Source organism: Ambystoma mexicanum, chromosome 10, assembly GCF_040938575.1.
Source record: "Ambystoma mexicanum isolate Mex_15411 chromosome 10, UKY_AmexF1_1, whole genome shotgun sequence".
Lineage (NCBI taxonomy): Eukaryota > Metazoa > Chordata > Amphibia > Caudata > Ambystomatidae > Ambystoma > Ambystoma mexicanum.
This window is the reverse complement of record NC_090932.1, coordinates 1,465,530,183-1,465,548,542: the sequence shown is the minus strand read 5'-3', so window position 1 is coordinate 1,465,548,542 and position 18,360 is coordinate 1,465,530,183. Positions and strand designations below refer to the sequence as shown.

Sequence of the window (18,360 nt, the reverse complement as noted above, 5' to 3'; positions counted from 1 at the left end):
AATATTTTGTAATACTGTTTACTTAGATTTGTTTTTGTATTGTATCCATGTCTTGTGAATAGTTTCAACATTTAGCAGGTTTTTTATTGCCTTGATATTACCTCCTTAAAGCATTTTTACAGGTCAGTTAACACTGCATTCAACTTGTGTATTCAAGGGTGGTCACAGAGCCTTTCCCAAAAAAGGTTCTCTTAGTTGGAAGGGCTCATATGTTAACCTCTGTAATGCCTCCTGCCTAGGCATTATTGAGGATTCAGTGGCTCATATCACAACAGGTGAACAGATCATATAGACTGAGCTTGTTATGCGTTTATTAAAGTGTTTGTTTTATTTATTTCTACCGAACCCAGAGGTATCTGGGTGCATTGGAGTGGTTACAAGTGTTACAGATGGGCATGATCACAGAATACAGAGAAATACAATATGACAGTGAAAGAATCAATAGGTTACAGATGATGACCGGTCATAGGAACAACGTTAGCAGTGCAGAGATAAATAGTGTGCAGTAGGTGCCCTTTGGCGGTAATGAGATCCCGTTCTTAGCGTTAGTACTTCTCAGTTAGCCATGTGATGGAATTTCTTCTAAAGTTGGAAAAGGACTGGGTCATCTTCAAGGAGGGTGGGAGTGTGCTCCATAGCTGGGCCGCCATAACTGAGAAGCTGCTCCCTGCTGACTTTTTTAGTTTAAACCTGGGGACTACCAGACAGGAGGTATTTGAAGACCTAGTGGCCCGTGTAGAGGATCTGAGTTGTATTTTTCAGTTAAGTATGGTGGGGCTCCGTGGTTCAAGGATTTGTACATGAGAGAAATGGTTTTGAGTTGAATCTTGTCCTTAATAGACAGCCATGTATGCTGTCTTCTTATTTCTGAGATGTGCTCTCTCCTTGAGATACTCAAAGCAGTCCTGAGTGCATTGTTTTGCAGGTTTGTAATTTATTGAGAACGCACTTACTTACTTGCTCCTAAGTACAGTCTGTTACAATAATCCAACTTGAACAGGATGAGGGCTCTGGCTAGGGTGAGGCAGTTCTCCTTAGAGAGCAGAGGTTTGCAAGCCCTTATCAATGTACCCGTGTAGGCCGAGGCCGTGGCGTTAACATTTTCATGTAGATTTAGTGTCGAATCTAGATAAAAACATGACGTTTTTACCTCTATAGCCACTAGCATATTGTTCCCATCAATATTGAAGGAGGCATAATCTGTGTAGAGTTTATTCAGGTTAGCTGGGGAGCCTAAGGTCATTCAGGCAGCGGCTATGGGTGGCCATCCATGCCTGAATGATTTGATACATTTTGTTCACTAGCAGTACGTCGGCGTCATAGAGGCCCGTTAAAGGGAGGTGGATCTGGGTGTCATCTGCATAGTTGGTGTAGGTGACACCCGGATGGACCAGATCATCAAATAAAGGCTTCGTCAAAATATTGTACATGGTCAGTGATACGCAGGATCCTTTAGGGACTCCACATGTAATAGGAATAGGGTCAGCTGCTGCTGATGGTGAGAAGACGCTAATGGTACTATAGTTTAGAAAGGATTGGATCCATGTAATTGCGTTCTGAGAGAAGTGCGCTGTTGAGGCAAGGTGATTGCCTAGTACTCTGTGGTAGACCAGATCAAACGCAGCCAATAGGTCCAACAGTAGTAGCAGTGCAATTTTTCCATTATCCTTAAGTTCGTCAATCTGGGTTTTTAAATCAAACCGCGCTGTTTCGGTACCATGTTGTAGACCTTAACATGGTACCGAAATGGCACTGATTGATTTTAAAACCCAGATTGATGAACTTAAGGATAATGGGAAAATTGCACTGCTACTACTGTTGGACCTATAGGCTGCGTTTGATCTGGTCGACCACAGTGTACTAGGCAATCACCTTGCCTCAACAGCGCACTTCTCTCAGAACGCAATTACATGGATCCAATCCAGATTGTAGAGTCCCTAGGAGATGGTTGGTCTCTAAGTATTCCTGGATCTGCAGGTATGCTACCCTATCCAGTATATTCAGTAAGAATGGGACCATAGTGATTGGCCTGTAATTTGTAGTAATTGTAGGGTCCAGTGATTGTTTTTTAAGAAGGGGTAGAGCCCAGGACTCCTTTTAAGTTACTTGGTACAATACCTGAAGTAAATGAGGCATTAATTAGTTTGGATATGAATGGCTCCAGGTCTCTGGCGGCATCTTTAATTATTTGCGCCAGGCAACTATCTCCTTGGTACCCTGACGGTTTAAGGAATGCAATAATTATTTGTAGCCCCGGGACAAAGACTTTGGAAAATTTAAAGCATTCAGATGGTTTAGTGGATGACTTTTGGGTTTGGTTTAAAGTATCTGACTTTCGTAGGTTTAGGCGTTTATCGGCAATTTTGCTTTGCAATGTGACTATTTTGTTGGTGAGAGCATACTGAATGTTCGTACACCAGAGTTTGTTCTTGAGGCAAGGATCCGTTGGGCGGCTCCATCTCTCTATGGATAACAAAGAGCTCTTTGGTGCTAGAGCTAGCTTGATTAATTCTATTGTTGTACGACTTACTTTTAGTACGAAGAATCTCTTCCTTATATTTTGCAGATAGATTCATCAGATTGGTTTTATTTTCTGCAAAAGGGAGGTGTTGCCATAGAGTTTCCAGTTTTATTTTTTCAGCACATAGTTTTTAATTGTGGGGTGAACCAAGGGTTGAGGTGGGCTCTTGGTTTACCCATGTGCATTTTGAGTGGGGCAATGATGTCCAGTGCTTTAGTCCTGGTAGAATTGTAGACCTCTATTAATATGTTTGGGTCAGTCGTGTCCTCTAAGGAATTTAGAATGGGGATCACATGTAGCAGGATGGCATCCGCCGTAATGTTTTGTTTGTTCCTCGTGGGACATGGAGGCGCTATTAGGTTTAGTTTTCAGTGTATTAGCTGAGAAAGTAAATGACCATAGATAATGATCAGTCTATGATTGGGGTGTGATGGCTGTGACTATAGTGTCACACTTGAGGTCAGCTACCCAGTCCAAGGTCCTTCCCTTGTCATGGGTATGCTGGGTAACTTTTTGGTTAAAGCCATGTTCCGAAAGGGTGTTGGCTATTGCTAGTGCTTGTTGATCGTTGAGGTTGTTAAATCCTAGATTGAAATCTCCTAGTACTAATATTTGCGAGGAAGTTTTAGTGTTATCCGGTAGTGGTATCTTCATATCTTCCTCAAAGGTACCAAAGGGCCCTGGTGGTCTGTATCATAAATGGACTGTTATGGTACAGGAATTTGCGGTTGCTATTTGAGCTGTGAGTAGTTCACAGGATGAAAATGTTTGTGTAGTAGCTAATGAGGTCTAGATTAGACTTAGCTTTGATGGCAATACCGCCACCTCTAGAATCTGCCCTGTTGGCACTTATGATTGTGTAGTTGTCAAGTACAGCAAGTAGGAGTGAGGGTCCTGCTGCAGCAAAGTGTAAGGTCCTGCTGCAGCAAAGTGTAAAGTCCTTCTGTAAAGTGATCACTTTGAAGTGCAGCCTTGTGTCAACAGCTGCCAGGGAGATGCACACAATAGTTTGCTCCTGGTGGCCATGTGGCTCACAGAAGCTTATTAAAGACCCACTGACAGTAAAATCATGACAACTTAGTATGTGTCCATTTTAACTGCCGGTGTTAGAAAATTGCCAATCCTTCCTCATGAGAAAGTTAACAGTACCCAAATATGTATTGTGCAAGCGACATTGAACCCTTAAATCTGTGAGTAAGACCAAGCCATTTTACTTATGTTCTGATAAAATAAACAGAATAATATATCACATAGTTTGAGTCATATATTCAACCAGAATGCAGACAGTGAGGGAAATGCTGAGAAGTTTGGGTTCTTGGGTCTGTAATCACTTTCTACCCGTTAAGGATCTTCCAAATGAGACAGAGACAGAGACACATAAAATAGGCTAGATGTGCAAAGCCTCAGCTTGATCGCATCCCATCAGGATTGTGCTGGTCACACATTAGCGACTGTGGGAGCAGAGCTACATTTCCAACATAAACAATATGGTCCAGAGTCTCAATCTGGAATCTATATACAGTGGCAGCGCAGAGAAAGTGTTTTTTTTTGTTTTGTTTACAAGTCTGAATTCTGGACATGTGCAGGTCACTGTTTCCAGCACTAAAGTAGGATAGTCGCTTAGCAGTGCTGGGAGCGATTTTCACAGTGACGGGCCCTTAAACGGCCTGTAATTGTGAAATATATAAAAGAGCAAAAAAGCATTTCTATCCTTGTTGAAGACACCGAAATGCAGGTGGAACCAGATAGGTTAATATTGCTGTTTTTCCACTTAGAATAAAAAGAACAAATTGTTTGGGCTTTGTCACTGTCCCTAAGAATAAAGATTTTCCAGAATAACTTTAAAGAAAGTCTTGATTCTATTAAAGACACGGAGGCGAGCATTATGCTTCTCTTTCTTTTATTTTAAAACTGTATAGAAGGTCAGCAGCAAGATTTATGCACCTGCAGTATGGTGACATTGTTAACTTGAATGGGTGCAGAAATACCATACAAAACATAATACGTTTGCACCTAGTAAATAACACAAGTCCATATTGTAACAAAAGTCTCTGGACATAACTAGTCACTATAACATGTTACTGCAGTAGCCAATGCGGTATAGGCAGTCCCTCCAAATAGGTGCTATCCCTGAACCACTTCCTCTTTTGACGCTACGAACCATGATGAACCAAAAATCAGATGTATGTGCGACGGTGCTTGTAGCTGCGGACATCCTGTTGAAACTCTTTTCCTGTCAAGCGGGCTTGTCCGATGTCCCTGTCGGAAAATGAAAAACATCAGCTGGTTACCTCGTGTGTTTAACAACCCTATTAGATGTGTGTGGGAGGGAAAGAAATTAGTTAATACATAACTTTACGTTCTTTAAGATGGAGAAATAATCGTAACCTTTTTTAATAACAGATTGAATAATTGTGCACCCTCCCGTTTGCTGTGCTGTGAAATTTCTTTTAATCGGGCAGGATAATGCTCGCCTCTCTGTCTTTAATAGAATCAAGACTTAAAAGTTATTCTGAAAAATCTTTATTCTATGTCAAGACCGGAGGCTCCCATTATGCTAGTTTAAAGCTTACTTACCACTACAGTTGCGGGTTGCTCTACCGGTTTTAAGTAGAACTGTTTGAAGACGGATTCCGCTGCCAAGTCAGCCATTCTCAAAATGTCCTAGTCGGACTCCTACTTGAAATTTTTTGGAAGCCATAGCGCCTCTCACTGAGTGTGCTCCAAAGTGATGGGTATCTATAGAGTCTTGCACGAGAGTCCAGCGCATCTAGCGTGCTAGGGTAGGGCCCAAGACCGCTTTGTGACTTGCAGAGTGCAATCAAGAGCTGCTCTGTGCTGTTGGTCCTGAGAGGTGAAGTCATCTCTTAGTAGACTTTCAGGCATCTTACTAGACATAGTTTGGGCTGTTCGCTAAAGGCCGGTTATGAAATCACTCTTGAGTGGCACTTTGTTCTCCTCTCCTGGATAAAAGAAAAACTATTCCATCTGGAGAAAAAGTCCTGCCTGCTAGGTCGAGTCCTCTGACGTCAGATACTCTCCTGCAGGAGACAAGGCATAGTAGTGTGCTTGCTCGAGAGGGCTGTACGGGATATTTCCTCGTTATGAGGCCAGGAAAGAAAAAGGTTAAGTACCCTATTTACATCCCAAAGCTTGTTGTCGCGGGCAGGAGGCGGTACTGTTGGACGTATACCTTTCTAAGTAGTCTGCATACGAGATGGTGTTCACCTGCTGGGCCGCCTTTGACAAGGTTGTGCCCGGCTGAAATTGCAGAACGATAGGCGTTCACTGTTCTGTAAACCAGACCGCACTCTACTAGTGAGGCTAGCAAATTTAGAATCTCTTCTACAGGTGCTGAAACTGGATGAAGATCCTGCTCCAAGCACCAGCGTGTCCATGCGTTCCAAGAGTTAACTTATCTCTTGGAAGTCGTGGGAGCCCAGCTCTCCTCAATAAGACTGACTGCCTTGCTGGAAATGCCCAAAACTCTCCTTCTTGCCCTGAAATCCTCCAGGCTGCTAAGATCAATGACCTGCTCGGGAGAAGGGGGTGGCGTTGACCTGTCGGACCCAACAGCAGATTCAGAGATTGGGGTAGTAGGATTGTAAAATCTGATGAAAGTTCCAGAAGAAATGGATACCAAGTCTGAGAGGTCCAAACCGGGGCTATGAGGACTTGCTCTGTATGCTCCTGACGGGCCTTCGCCAGGGTCCTCAATATCATCGTGAACAGGGGAAAAGCGTAAGCAATCCCCCTGGTCCACCGTTGTAGAAAGGAGTCTGTCGCTGCGGCCATTGGATCCGGTCTCCAACTGTAGAATTCCGAAAGCTGAGTGTTAAGGCGAGGGGCAAATAGGTCCCTGGAGAAAGGGCCCCATGTTCCCTGAAGGTGTAAGGACATCTCTGTCGAGTCTCCAGTCGCTGTAGTGTATAGAGTGGCAAGAGTGCCAGTCTGCCACCTCGTTCCTTAGTACTGGAAGATATTCCGCTGTTACGGATATATGGTGTTCCAGGCAAAAGTGCCAAAAATCCTTGGCTAGTTCTGCTAGAGGCCTCGATCTTGTGCCACCCAGATGATTGATGTACCTCACGGCAAAGACGTTGTCAATCTTTAGTATACAACAACTCACTCTGCCTCTGGCAAAAGATCGTACTGCGAAGGAGCCTGCAAGAAGTTCCAGGCAGTCTGTGTGCAGAACATGTTTTCCCCGTGGCCACAGGGCTGCATCTTGCTCCCTAACCTGAATGGCTTGCGTCCGATTCTGTCACTATGCCCGGAGTCGAACCGAAGATCACTCTGCCGTTCCAGGCTTCCATGTGTGTGAGCCACCAGTTGAGCGCTGTTCTTGCTTCAGGCAAGAGAGCTACACGCTATGAATAAGAAAGATTGTGTCTCAGATGTTGACCTTTGAATCTCTGTAATTTGCAGTAATGTAGCAGGCTGGGAAATATTGCCTGTCTGGATGATGACAGGAGACCTATTACTCTCGCTAACTCTTGGAAGGAGATCATTTGGTGTACAATTCCAGTGTTAGGGCTACTTTCCCAGGAATATCGTTCAACTTGGCCCGGACTTCCTTATCTAGAGGTCAGCAAAGTCTGTCTTTAATGTACTCCATAGCCCTGGATGATTGAGCCCATTCAGATGATCTGGGGTGAATTAAGTCTTCAGGAACAAACATTCCCTTGAGAGCAGGTTACTCACCGGTCTGCCGTTTGGGAATTGGGGGCTCCACGTTGCCAGATGTGCTTTATCGAGACCCTGCATCCTGATCCTCCTTATACTCACCGTTGTGATCATAGTCATCATATTCTTCGTCATCCGTGCCCTGCTGATACTCCTCCGGGCTCGAGGGTCTGGCACCCACTTCCTCCTCCTCCAGGTGAGAGGGTCTTGGTACAGAAGGGGTCTCCTTCCTGCTCAAAAAGGCTTTCTTTAGCCTTGAGAAGACATCTGTGATGGCGGTATTGGCCGTGGCTGATTCTATCTGGCTGGGGGGGGAGGAGTGGGGTCGTCAGGGTCCTCTTTCCTCTTACGAGCTGGTGTACTTCCCCCTTCAGGAGCATTCTTTCTCTTCTGAGGTCTATCTTTCCCCTGAGGGGATGCTCCCTATAGGTGTGCTTCCATATTATCCAGCCGTAGCCATAGGTAATAGCATATCCGCCACTGCTTTTTTAATAGTGGGCTCCACCATGGAGCCAATCACCCTCTTAAATCTCTCAGCCAGGGCCACATCTTATTCCTCATATTCTCCCTCCTCCTCCCACCATTCTTGATCAGATTGGGGGTTGTATTGTACCGCAATGAGTATTCTAATTCAGATATCTTGCCCCCCCCTTTTTTTTGTTGGTATAATGTTCTACCAGTAGGGGCTGACAGAGAAGCTAAGCCTTCTCACATCTCCTCAGGCTTTTGTATATTTCTTATTTTCCCTTTTTTGTTTTTTGAAAAGGTAGCAAAAACAGTTAAAACGATGAGAAAATCCTTCCCTTACGGTGTCTCCGGCTCTCGCTCAACATTAGAATCCTTTGAATAAAGGAAATGCATCAGCGAGTGCTGGGACAGAGGAAAGGTCCAAAGCGGTAAGAGCTCCGTCTGGTGGTGTGTCAGAGCACGCAGACGAAGGAGAAAGCAGCCTCAGCTGAGGTAAATATGTATGCGGCCTCCTCTTCCAGACACCCGATATTCGCGAGGGTTTGGGACAAGGAGGCCACAAGTAAAGACAGTAAACAATTAGGCAAAGTGTGAAAGAAAGTCGGAAGAAATATGAGGCGTATGAGAGAAATGCTCTGGCGCTCGCGGGTCCTGGAGGGAAATAACAAAAACAGCAGTAAGGCTGTCGCACTTGAAAAAGGGTTGCAAATCTGTCCTCTCCCTCAAACTCTGCTCTGTCTTCTCCCGTATGTTCATCATAATGTGATTACCGTGCTATCTGTACGTCTGTTCGACTCTAATCCCGATACCTTGTTTATGCCCTGATCATCCCCATTCCCCCACAGCTAATCCGTTGTGTATTGCTGAAGATGTATGCTTGCTTTTATCGCTGTTGCTGCCATGTGGCCGCCCTCTGTTTTTTTTTTCTTTTTTCTTTCAAGTGTGTTGTCAAGTCAAACAAAAAATAAGTTAAAAAAACAATAAAAAGGGTTGCAATGATAACGTGCGCATACAAATGGCTAATTATATTAAATATAGCAGAGCGAGCACCAGCACAAACATTGGGATTGGAGCACCAAGTCTCCTAGTAGCAAACAATACGCAATGAAAATAAGTCTCCTAGTAGTAGACGATACGCAATGAAAATGTAAGAACAAGGGAAAATCCGCTTATCTCTTGCTGTGAGCAGCAAAGAAAGAGGAAGTGGTTTAGGGATAGCTCCTATTTGTAGGGACTGCCTATACCTCATTGGCTACTGCAGTCACATGTTACAGTGACTAGTTAAGCACTTTGGCTAAGCCTTCTGGGGAGCAGAGTTTCCAGAGACTTTTGTTACAGTATGGACTTGTTATTTACTAGGTTCAAACGTGTTTTGTTCCATATTGGATTTCTGCACCCATTCAAGTTAACAATGTCACCATATGGCAGGCGCATAAATCTTGCTGCTGAGCTTCTATACGGTTTTAAAATAAATGAGAAGCATTATGGGAGCCTCCGGTCTTGACATAGAATCACACTGAGGCCGTGCATTTAACTCAACTGCCATTCAGGTGGTTGGTGGGAATGGAAGCCAGTCATGCTTAACCTTGGATCTTCCACTGGCACCTGTGATGATCATTAGCAGATGATGTTAGCCTATGTGAATTTAAATCACACCTTTATTATTATTATTAGGGTATTATAGAGCACGTAGATGGCTTCGAGAAGCAATGGAGAACTTTGCAATCTAGGGGAAGAACTCCTGTTTTCTGCCCTCATTTCAAGAGCAGAGGGAAGAAAGGAAAACCTGCACAGCTGGAAATAGGGACCAGATTAAAGCCCGAGTACCCAGTGAAGCAGACTGTAGCGGTGGAAAGCATCTGCTTTCTAGTGGTGTATCGATTCTTCCAAATCCATATGTTAAAAAATCTATTTTATTTTTATTTCAACAAGACACATTTCCTACTGCTAAATTGTGCTAAAGTGGAACTTCCTTTTTTTGTTTTCCTCCAGGTGAGCTACCTCATCACATACACAGAGGAAGGATTAATAACAAAGGCAAATGTTTCATTTGTTCTTGGAGCAATCAACAGTAGCATGGTTCCACTGCAACAGACCTTTCAAATCCGTTTCATCCAGGTAACTTATGAGAACTGCCTTTTCTGCATGATCTGTGTCAGTGTTGCAGAAACAACAAATCTCTAATGTTTTGTGCACCTTTCCAGATGTTATTAACCATGTAGATGGTACATTAAAACACTTATTTAACTAAATGCCACTAATTGAGAATAATCTAATGTGATTCAAATAGTTGTTAAATGCTTGTCTACTTGTGGTCTACAGTCAACAATTTCAAACACAAAATTGATAAAGAAACATGGGATTCTACATGACATCAGCATGTATGGTCCCAGCTTTAGTATTGTCGCTCACTAAAATGGGGTTAAGGAAAAACAATGCTTGTAATGTGGTAACATCAGGGACGATCCCTTGCATTGCCCACCACCACCACCCTTAACAACTGTTGCTCTTTTACTGCAAACACAAGACCACAATCTCTTAACAGTCCTGGTTTGGAACTTTAAAAGTATTTTTGACCTGACATTGGACCTTCACAGTGCTCTAACCGGTGAAAGGTTTGCTTGCAATGCATTTTATATACATGTAAAATAGCCACACACCCTTTGACATCTGCACACCGTATTGTGCAGTAGGCCCATTTTTCTATGCACTGGGGCTGGGGGTGTGTGGTAGCAAATGTTTGGTAAGGTTCATTGTAGAGTGAACAGAATTGTATGTGAACATTTGTAAGGAGTGGCGAGTCTCAGGTGGAGTAGAATAGTTTCAGATTTTAGGAGAGTAGCTTGCTAAAATTTCTTTGTCTTTTCTTTGGGTATATTCTGGGTTTCATGGGGCATTGCATTTCAGCAGTGGGTAGTGCATTTCTGTCCAGAGAGGGGACTTTTATTTTTATTTTAAGCAGTTCATTGAATTTATCTTGTGAAGTTCTTTGAGTAATTGGAGAGATAACGATAACGCCTTGAGCACCTGCGAGGAGCCAATTTGCCCCATTCTGTATTGGTTCTGCCTGATAAAAAAGATAATTCGACACCCCCAAAATATCAAGTCAAAATAGCACAATAGCTGAGACCATATTACTTGAAGTCCAGGAGATGGTTGACAAAAACAAGAACATGCCACATCCTTTATTTCTGAGTTTAGAGAACGCAATAAATCTATTTTAAATCCCAGACTCTTGACAGAGGCATAAAATGCCCCAATGTTATGAGGCGTGAACTAGTGTTATGAGGCTACAAGTTGTAGCACTCGGCACAGCAGCCAAAAACCAGAATCTCTTTTTATAAAAAGAAATGTGTGCAGTTGTTGGGTTTGTCCTCCAGTTGAGCATCAACTCCATGGCAGATGTTGGACAGGAATGATACTAGCACACACTGTTTGCTTCCAATCATGAATGCTACTTGAAAAGCATCTAAGGCACCAGAGACTTCAAAGAGCTGGAGCTGTGATTTGAAATGAAATCTAAGGAGTTTAGCTAAGGCAGGGAACAAGGATGTGATATGCAAGTTAAACAAGCCTTTGGGTCAAGTGAAACTTCTTCAGCTGCAGAACTACGAAAGCATGTCTGCTGGCCACTCGGCCTATGTCATGGTCTAGCAAGGCATTAGGAAATTCTGTAAACACTACTGTTTCCAAAGGGCACATTTTAAGTCCAGAGCAAAGGTCTAGAATCCTTCTAGTCTGTGCTACAGGCAGTGTTGGAGAATCATCCCAAGGTCCATATAGAACGGACACGAAAGGAGTCACCATGGTCCCAATCATTACCCACACTTTAGAGAGCTTATGAAAGAAGAGAGATCCTCTCGGGTAGAGAGGACCCAACATCCTGGCCCAGATGAGAAAAAGAGAGAACAGCTACCTTTTTTTCTTTTTGTATTTGCATTTATTGGATGGCATGTTGATTCGATCAGAAACGCATCCCAAAATGTCACTATAGGGGCTCAGAATTGTCTCTGATCAGCTGTTTTGAGGAAATTATTCATAGTAGAGTGGAGTCAAGTTGTGACCGGTCAGAGTGGAACAACATACAATGAGAATGCTACAGACAAACGTAGCATTATATACAATATGTATAAGGTAGAACTACCTAAACAGTTACTAGAATGATGTATAGATGTGGGGCAGGTAGGAATAAGCGGATAGAGATGATGACAGGTAAGAAACAGGCTGTGCAGAGTGGCTAATGGACATAGACATTAAGTAGATCATTGGCACAGCATGTGCTCGGTCAGCACAGAGATATTGATGATTTATTTTTTTAAAAGGGCCTCAAGGGCAATTTATCCGATCTCACAAGTTGCATGTTAACGTTTATGCCAAGATATTGTTGAGTCAACTGGAAGTAATGGGGATAGCATGAATCAGGATGATGATCTGTGTATAGACTTGAACACTTTAAGCAGAAATTTGAATTAATAAATTCTGATGATGTAAAGAGGACAGAGAAATGTCTGTGCAAAATTGTGAATCCTAGCAAAGCCAAGTGGCAGGAAAATACTCTGTGGAAGTCTTGTCACTACTGACCATCAAGAGGCTCTGTGAAACCCTTCCTAATCTGGATCAAGCCAATTGGCAGGAGAAACCTTGGGAAATGTTTCAAAATCTTGACAAAGCCAAGAGGTATGCAAAGCATCTGTGAAGCATTTATAGAACCTCATAGTGAAGAGGCTGAAATGCTTTTAATCCATGGATTGAGTACAGACTTGCTGAGAAGCCCCTGAGACGCTGTAGTCTTGAGAAGAAACACAGAAGTTGCTAAAAAAAAACTCCAAGGGATGGGTAATTGATGAGGCGAACATAGTTTGTTGGATAACTTCTGAGAGACCAATAGTCCTGAAAGGTAATATAAAGATGGGTGCTAAAACTCTGAGAAAAATGAACCGTCATGTATATTGTGTGCTGTAAATAAAGAAAGCAAACTGTTTTCTATACATCTCAGTGTACTTGTTTATTGACATATTTTCCAGGAGATGTAGTGGACATGTAGTCACACAAAGCAAGGGGCAAAGGGGGGCTTAACTTGTCAACGTTTAAGCAAAGATCAAAAGCGGAGTATGGTCTGCTTGATGTGAACGACGAGATGCTAATGGGAACAATCTAGCAGCTACATATTACACTTTAGGGTGGATGTTGAAGTATACAGTTGCAGCCATACCAAAGATTGAAATCATTCAAACAAACTAAACTTAATTTGAGTTAAAGTAAGCAAGAAACCAGTGCCACGAAAGATAGGGCAGGCCTCAAATTGTTCACTTTCCTTGACACTTGGCAAATAAGAAATTGTGTGCCACATGCATATGAAGTGAGACTTTTTATGCCTGACTAGAAACCTGCCACTTAACGTTTTTACTCATGGAGGGGGGTAATTATTGGCCAGCAGACACTCATAGTGAGGGTGAAAGGGAGCACATGTTCGGCAATTTTCCATAACAATATTGGTTACAAGTGTTATAAATGTAATGGGCAGGTGTTCTCTGCAAATAACCATAGTGTCCTGATGCTGATAGAACATTAAGCCTTGAGGGTTGCATGCACCAGATTGGTGGGCACATTTTGGTTATCCTCACAAGTTCTAAAGCATGATCTGGGTGAAGGTCGAAGATATTTTAGTGGTACATGTCTGTGGCATATTTTAAGTAAGAAATGAGATTCAAAGGGCTATTGCAGTAATTCAGGGTCTGCAACTTTTGACTCTCCAGATGTTTTCGGACAACAACTCCCATCAACCGCATATTCCATGTTGAGGGACCAATTCCAAAACCTCTTAAGAGGCACATGTTACAGAACTCTGCATTAGGAGATTGAATATATGAAGCCTTTTCCGAGGACACTGCTAGGTCTGACTGCTGATGGGGTAGGGAAAGACTGTTGCGTTTGCACTCTGCTCTAACTGGTTGTGTTGCAGTTATTGAGAACTGAGAGAGTTGGACCCTTCTTTGGAGTCCTTATCTTTGGCATGGTCGCATCTGAGGCCTGTTTCTTTATAGTTGCCATTTCTATGGCTACTACTTTTTTCCTTTCTCTTTGTGTGTGTTTTTCTCATTGCTTATGCCTCAGGTGCCATGATTCAGGGGGTCAATAGTTGCAAATTTGCTTTCAGTGCACTGTTAGTGTGATGTCAGTGCCTGTACGATTGGCTCCCATTCATTTATTACCAATAGCTAATTACCATGAGGAATCTGATGATGTGCCACAGTGGATATGGAATTTGTTACAAAGAATGTTGAATGGGAGGCAGACACTGAGCTTGGAGGTTAAAGAATACTTGTTTTTTGGGCATAGGGAGTCAAGGGGGAATGTAAAGTTGCCATAATCAAAGCAAAAGCTCAAGGATAAGAAATGCCAAATCAGGGACCAAGACATTTTTGCTATCTTCAGGGAGCATGGGTATGCCCGCTCCTTAAGAAACCAGCACTTGACCCAACTGTTCCAGGGAATTATAGACACATTACCACGGTCCCATTCCTATTGGAAATTCTGGACAAGGCAGCTTAACTGCAAGTCCAAAAATTCCTCGATGCGAATAACCTGCTTGGCCTCTGGCAGTCGGGATTCTGTCCGGGACACAGCACCGAAACTGCACTCTTAGACCTGAAAACCCAAATTGACTATTTCAGAGATGTGGGCAAGCCGCTCTCCTCCTGCTCCTAGATTTGTCAGCAGATTTTGATTTGGTGGATCATGACACCCTTTGCCACCATCTCTCTTCCGTTGCTAACTTCTCCCCTAAGGCCATTGCTTGGATCACCTCGTTACTCCAGGAAATGATTATGAAAGTTTTCTCTGACTCAGCCTGTGCCCACCCAAGCGACATACAATGTGGAGTCCCACAAGGCTCTTACATCTCACCCACCCTTTATAACCTGTTTACAAGGCCACTGTTCCAAATTCTGGACGCGTTGGACATCGCATACACTAATTATGCTGATGACACGCAGATCCTTATCCACCCCACCGGTGACTATGAGGAGGACATGGCAATCCTTTAGTCCAAATACTCCACCATCCAAACCTGGATGGCAGAAAACTATTTATGCCTCAGCAGTGAAAAAAAAACGAACTTCTGCTAATTGGATCACCTGCCACCCTTAGGAAACTGGATAAACAATACATATCATTCACAAGTGCCAACATTCCAATGCCTGTTTGGCAAACTGTTAAGACCTTGGGGGTCTACCTGGATTCCGACCTCTCTATGAACAGGCCTGTCAATGTAATTGCATTCACCTCAGCCGACCACTCTAAACTGCCTAACGCAGCTGGAACCTTTTTGGCAGAACATAACTGTCTCACTATTGCCAGAGCAATAATTGGATCATGGTTGAATATTCTATGTATTCTGTTGTTGTAACGTAAAGCGCTTTGGTGTAAAGCGCTATATAAAATTAATAAATACAAATACAAATTGCAGTGCCCTCTTTGGAGGGACTTCTGTAAAATAACATTACTAAACTCCGTAACCAGGAAGCATGTACACTGGCTCCCCATTAAAGAGAGGATAGTCTTTAAAACGCTCACCTTGACGCACAAGTGCGTCCATAACTTGGCACCACTTTACCTTTCTAAGAATAGTCAAGCCTATATCATCCAGACCTACAAGAATTGCTTATACCAACAGGATCTCCATTCCTAGGACTCAGAGAATGCGCACACAAGGTTCCAGTTTCCTGGTCATGGCAGCGACCCATTGGAACACACTACCCCCGTACATTAGAAGCATTGAGTCACATTCAGCCTTTAGGAAAGCAATAAAAACTATGTTTGTTTAAATCATTGTCCCTTGGTCCCTGTCCCTTTTTGATTGCTGTCCCTATTCTACTTGTGATGTAACCCTCATTGTAACTGTATAACACACGAAACTGTAACCACCTATGTAAGTATCATTGTGCAGATACATGCTCCCTGTAACTAAGACAATTTCATGCAACAGCGCCTCGATGCCCTTGGGCTGCTAGTGCGCTTTACTAATCCAAATAAATAAAATAAATAAATAAAACTAATAGCAATGTAACTCAGCAATGGTATATCTTTGCCTTGAAGTTAAAACAATAAAATTTCTATATCCAACAAAGTCCCTGGGTTCAACGAAAACCTCTGGGTTAGGTACACCTCTATCTTGAGATCCTTTTTGGGATATATTCCCACTTCTCACACAGTCTTGGAGGTTTTAATATCCCCACCCCTATTTCCTTACACTTCAGTATGTATATTGATGTCCTCTTTTTCCTTGTTCTTGATTCCTGGGAGACACCTTCTCCTAGGTCTCTGGTCATATGCCCACATGCACGTTGGGCCTGGACAGTTGCAAATGATAGGGTCAGGTCAAATGGAAGTGAGCCCTAAAAGAAGTTGGCCATCTGAGATTCTCTACTTCAGGGGACTGCAATCTTTCGCTCTCAAGATGACTTGGACTATGATTCTCATGATACATCACCATTGAGTATGAAGGCTAGGGTTGAAAGAGACTGTAGTCTAAAACATCAAGACAAAAGTTGCAAACCCCTGCTGTAATTGTTTGTGTCATGGTGCCGTCTTCATTTCTGTCTTGCGGTCCTCACTACCCACCTCTTCCACACTTTTCCCACCTTCTCCTTACTACCTCCTGGTTCTTCATCACTTGCTCCTCACTCCTCACAATACCATCCTCTTGATTTTCTCCTCTTCACCATCTTTTTGATAGTTACCTCCTGTTATTCTTTCCCTCAATCTCCTCCTGATGCTCCTTCTCACCCTCCTCTTACCTTTCAACGCTGATAACCTTCTCTCTTGCCCACTGGTCAACTCTCGCAAACCTCTTTTCTCCTGCTCTGCCACCACCTCCTGCCTGTCTCTTCAGCTTCCTGGGAGCTGTAAGGAAGGCATGGTATCAAACAGTAAAAGAGAAACAAGTGATCACAGTTCAAGAGTGTTTATTGAACTTTCAGTTGTGTTTGAAAAGCGCCTATCTAATCCTAAATCTAAAAATTGGAGCAAGTTACGACCATCAAATAAAAATAACAGTCCTAGTCGAGTCTGTCAAAATGAAAGGGCTGTTACTTATAAACCTATTGCCAATCCTTAATTCAAATAACAAATAGTGTGGGAAACAATGTTGTTCAAAAGAAAAGTGTTCGCAAAATGATATGTCAGGATATTCTACCTGTTGGCTTCCCTTCCACACGTTTTCAGCACAGGACAAGCCGGCACACTCAAGCTTAGCGCACTCTCTAGCTTCTCTAGCACAGTGATGCAGTTCAAGACTTCAACATCAGGGCCTTCTGTGTCAAAATCACTTTGCAATTCAAAGGCTCTTATTTCAGAGGGTCCGATGCAATACGACAAAACATTAAGGTTTCTTTCCTGTCAGGATTTTCACTTGTACAACTTCTCGGGTGATTTACTGTTCACCCTGGGTCCCCCTCTGCTGGGCTTATGCCCACTTTAACATGAAACCTTCAATTGGCCTCCCTCTGCCGGGCTCTGACCAAATTCATGTACTTTTCCAAACTTTTTCATCAAAATCGAAGACTTTCAATTGTGCGCAGGATTTTTCTTGACCCGTCGCAGGACCACTTCGATTCACATTTATTTGTTCTTTTTCAATTGGTCTCCCTCTGCTGTGCTCAGACCAAATGTATCTACTTTTGTCACTTCTCAGCTGGAAACCTTACAGAGACCTTTGAATGAGCACCCACACAGTGGCGGACCACTCTGTCAAAGGTATTGTAGCTTGCTTTAAAGTTCAATCACTCATCAGCAGTTCAACTTCATTTGTGTCTCTTATCACACGCGTTTTAACAATGTCCATTCCAGCGCATGCCATACAATGTTGCTGCTTGCAACCTTGGCTTCAACGCAGTCACCCCAACTCACTGGCTGTGTTGATTTCACTGAAGCAGCTCTGTTCTTGGAGCCAACGACAGTACCACGGCGTCTGGTGATTCTCCCAGCCTTGATTATTGATGCGGAAGGGCACCGGGCATCTCCGGCACACAATGCAGGATTCTTCAGCCTGGTCATCCTCTGTTTTTGGAAGGTCCCCATTGTACATTTTTACTGTCTCTTGTACACACTTAGTCAGGGTGTATCCTGGGAATTACAATTGAGAAGCTGCTGTTTTAACTTGTGAAACAGCGGTGGACATTTCTCAAGTAAAAAACATGAAATTCGAAAGCAAATGGCTGCCATGCTAGACAGAGAAGGGGAATACTCCTTGCCCCTCCTTCATTTCCATGGCAATCATTGGAGTAGAATCTAACCTCATAACCCAGAGGAAAACACTTTCCCAACTGATGGAGCATTTATTGATAAATCAATTAGTCTCTCAGCATACGTCTTTAAAATTTAGAATGTCTTCATATTGACAATATAGGCAGAAATGTATATTATTTCAATGCATCATAAAAATGCAAAACACACAGTGCAAACAACATAGTAAGTAATCACGATATTGCTCATATCAAAGGTATGGACTCTTCCCTTCCAGAATAGGTAATTGCCACTGATTTCACATACCACTAAATATTCTATTTGTGTGCATCTCTATGTTCACACATTCTAATGTACTGTTATAATGTTCTTTTTCTTGTTTCTTTTTTCTTTACTGTGATATTGGTTTGAACGAAGTAAACCCTTAAACAAAAGAAAGT

General features: G+C 42.9%; 1 protein-coding gene across 1 annotated transcript in view; it reads left to right on the top strand.

Moving 5' to 3' along the window:
* Positions 1-18,360, top strand: part of TCTN1 (tectonic family member 1) — a 535,977-nt gene that overhangs the window by 370,339 nt on the left and 147,278 nt on the right. Inside the window, exon 9 of the mRNA XM_069619544.1 lies at positions 9,668-9,793. Within this exon, the coding sequence (XP_069475645.1) occupies positions 9,668-9,793 (126 nt within the window). The remainder of the gene's footprint in view (positions 1-9,667; positions 9,794-18,360) is intronic.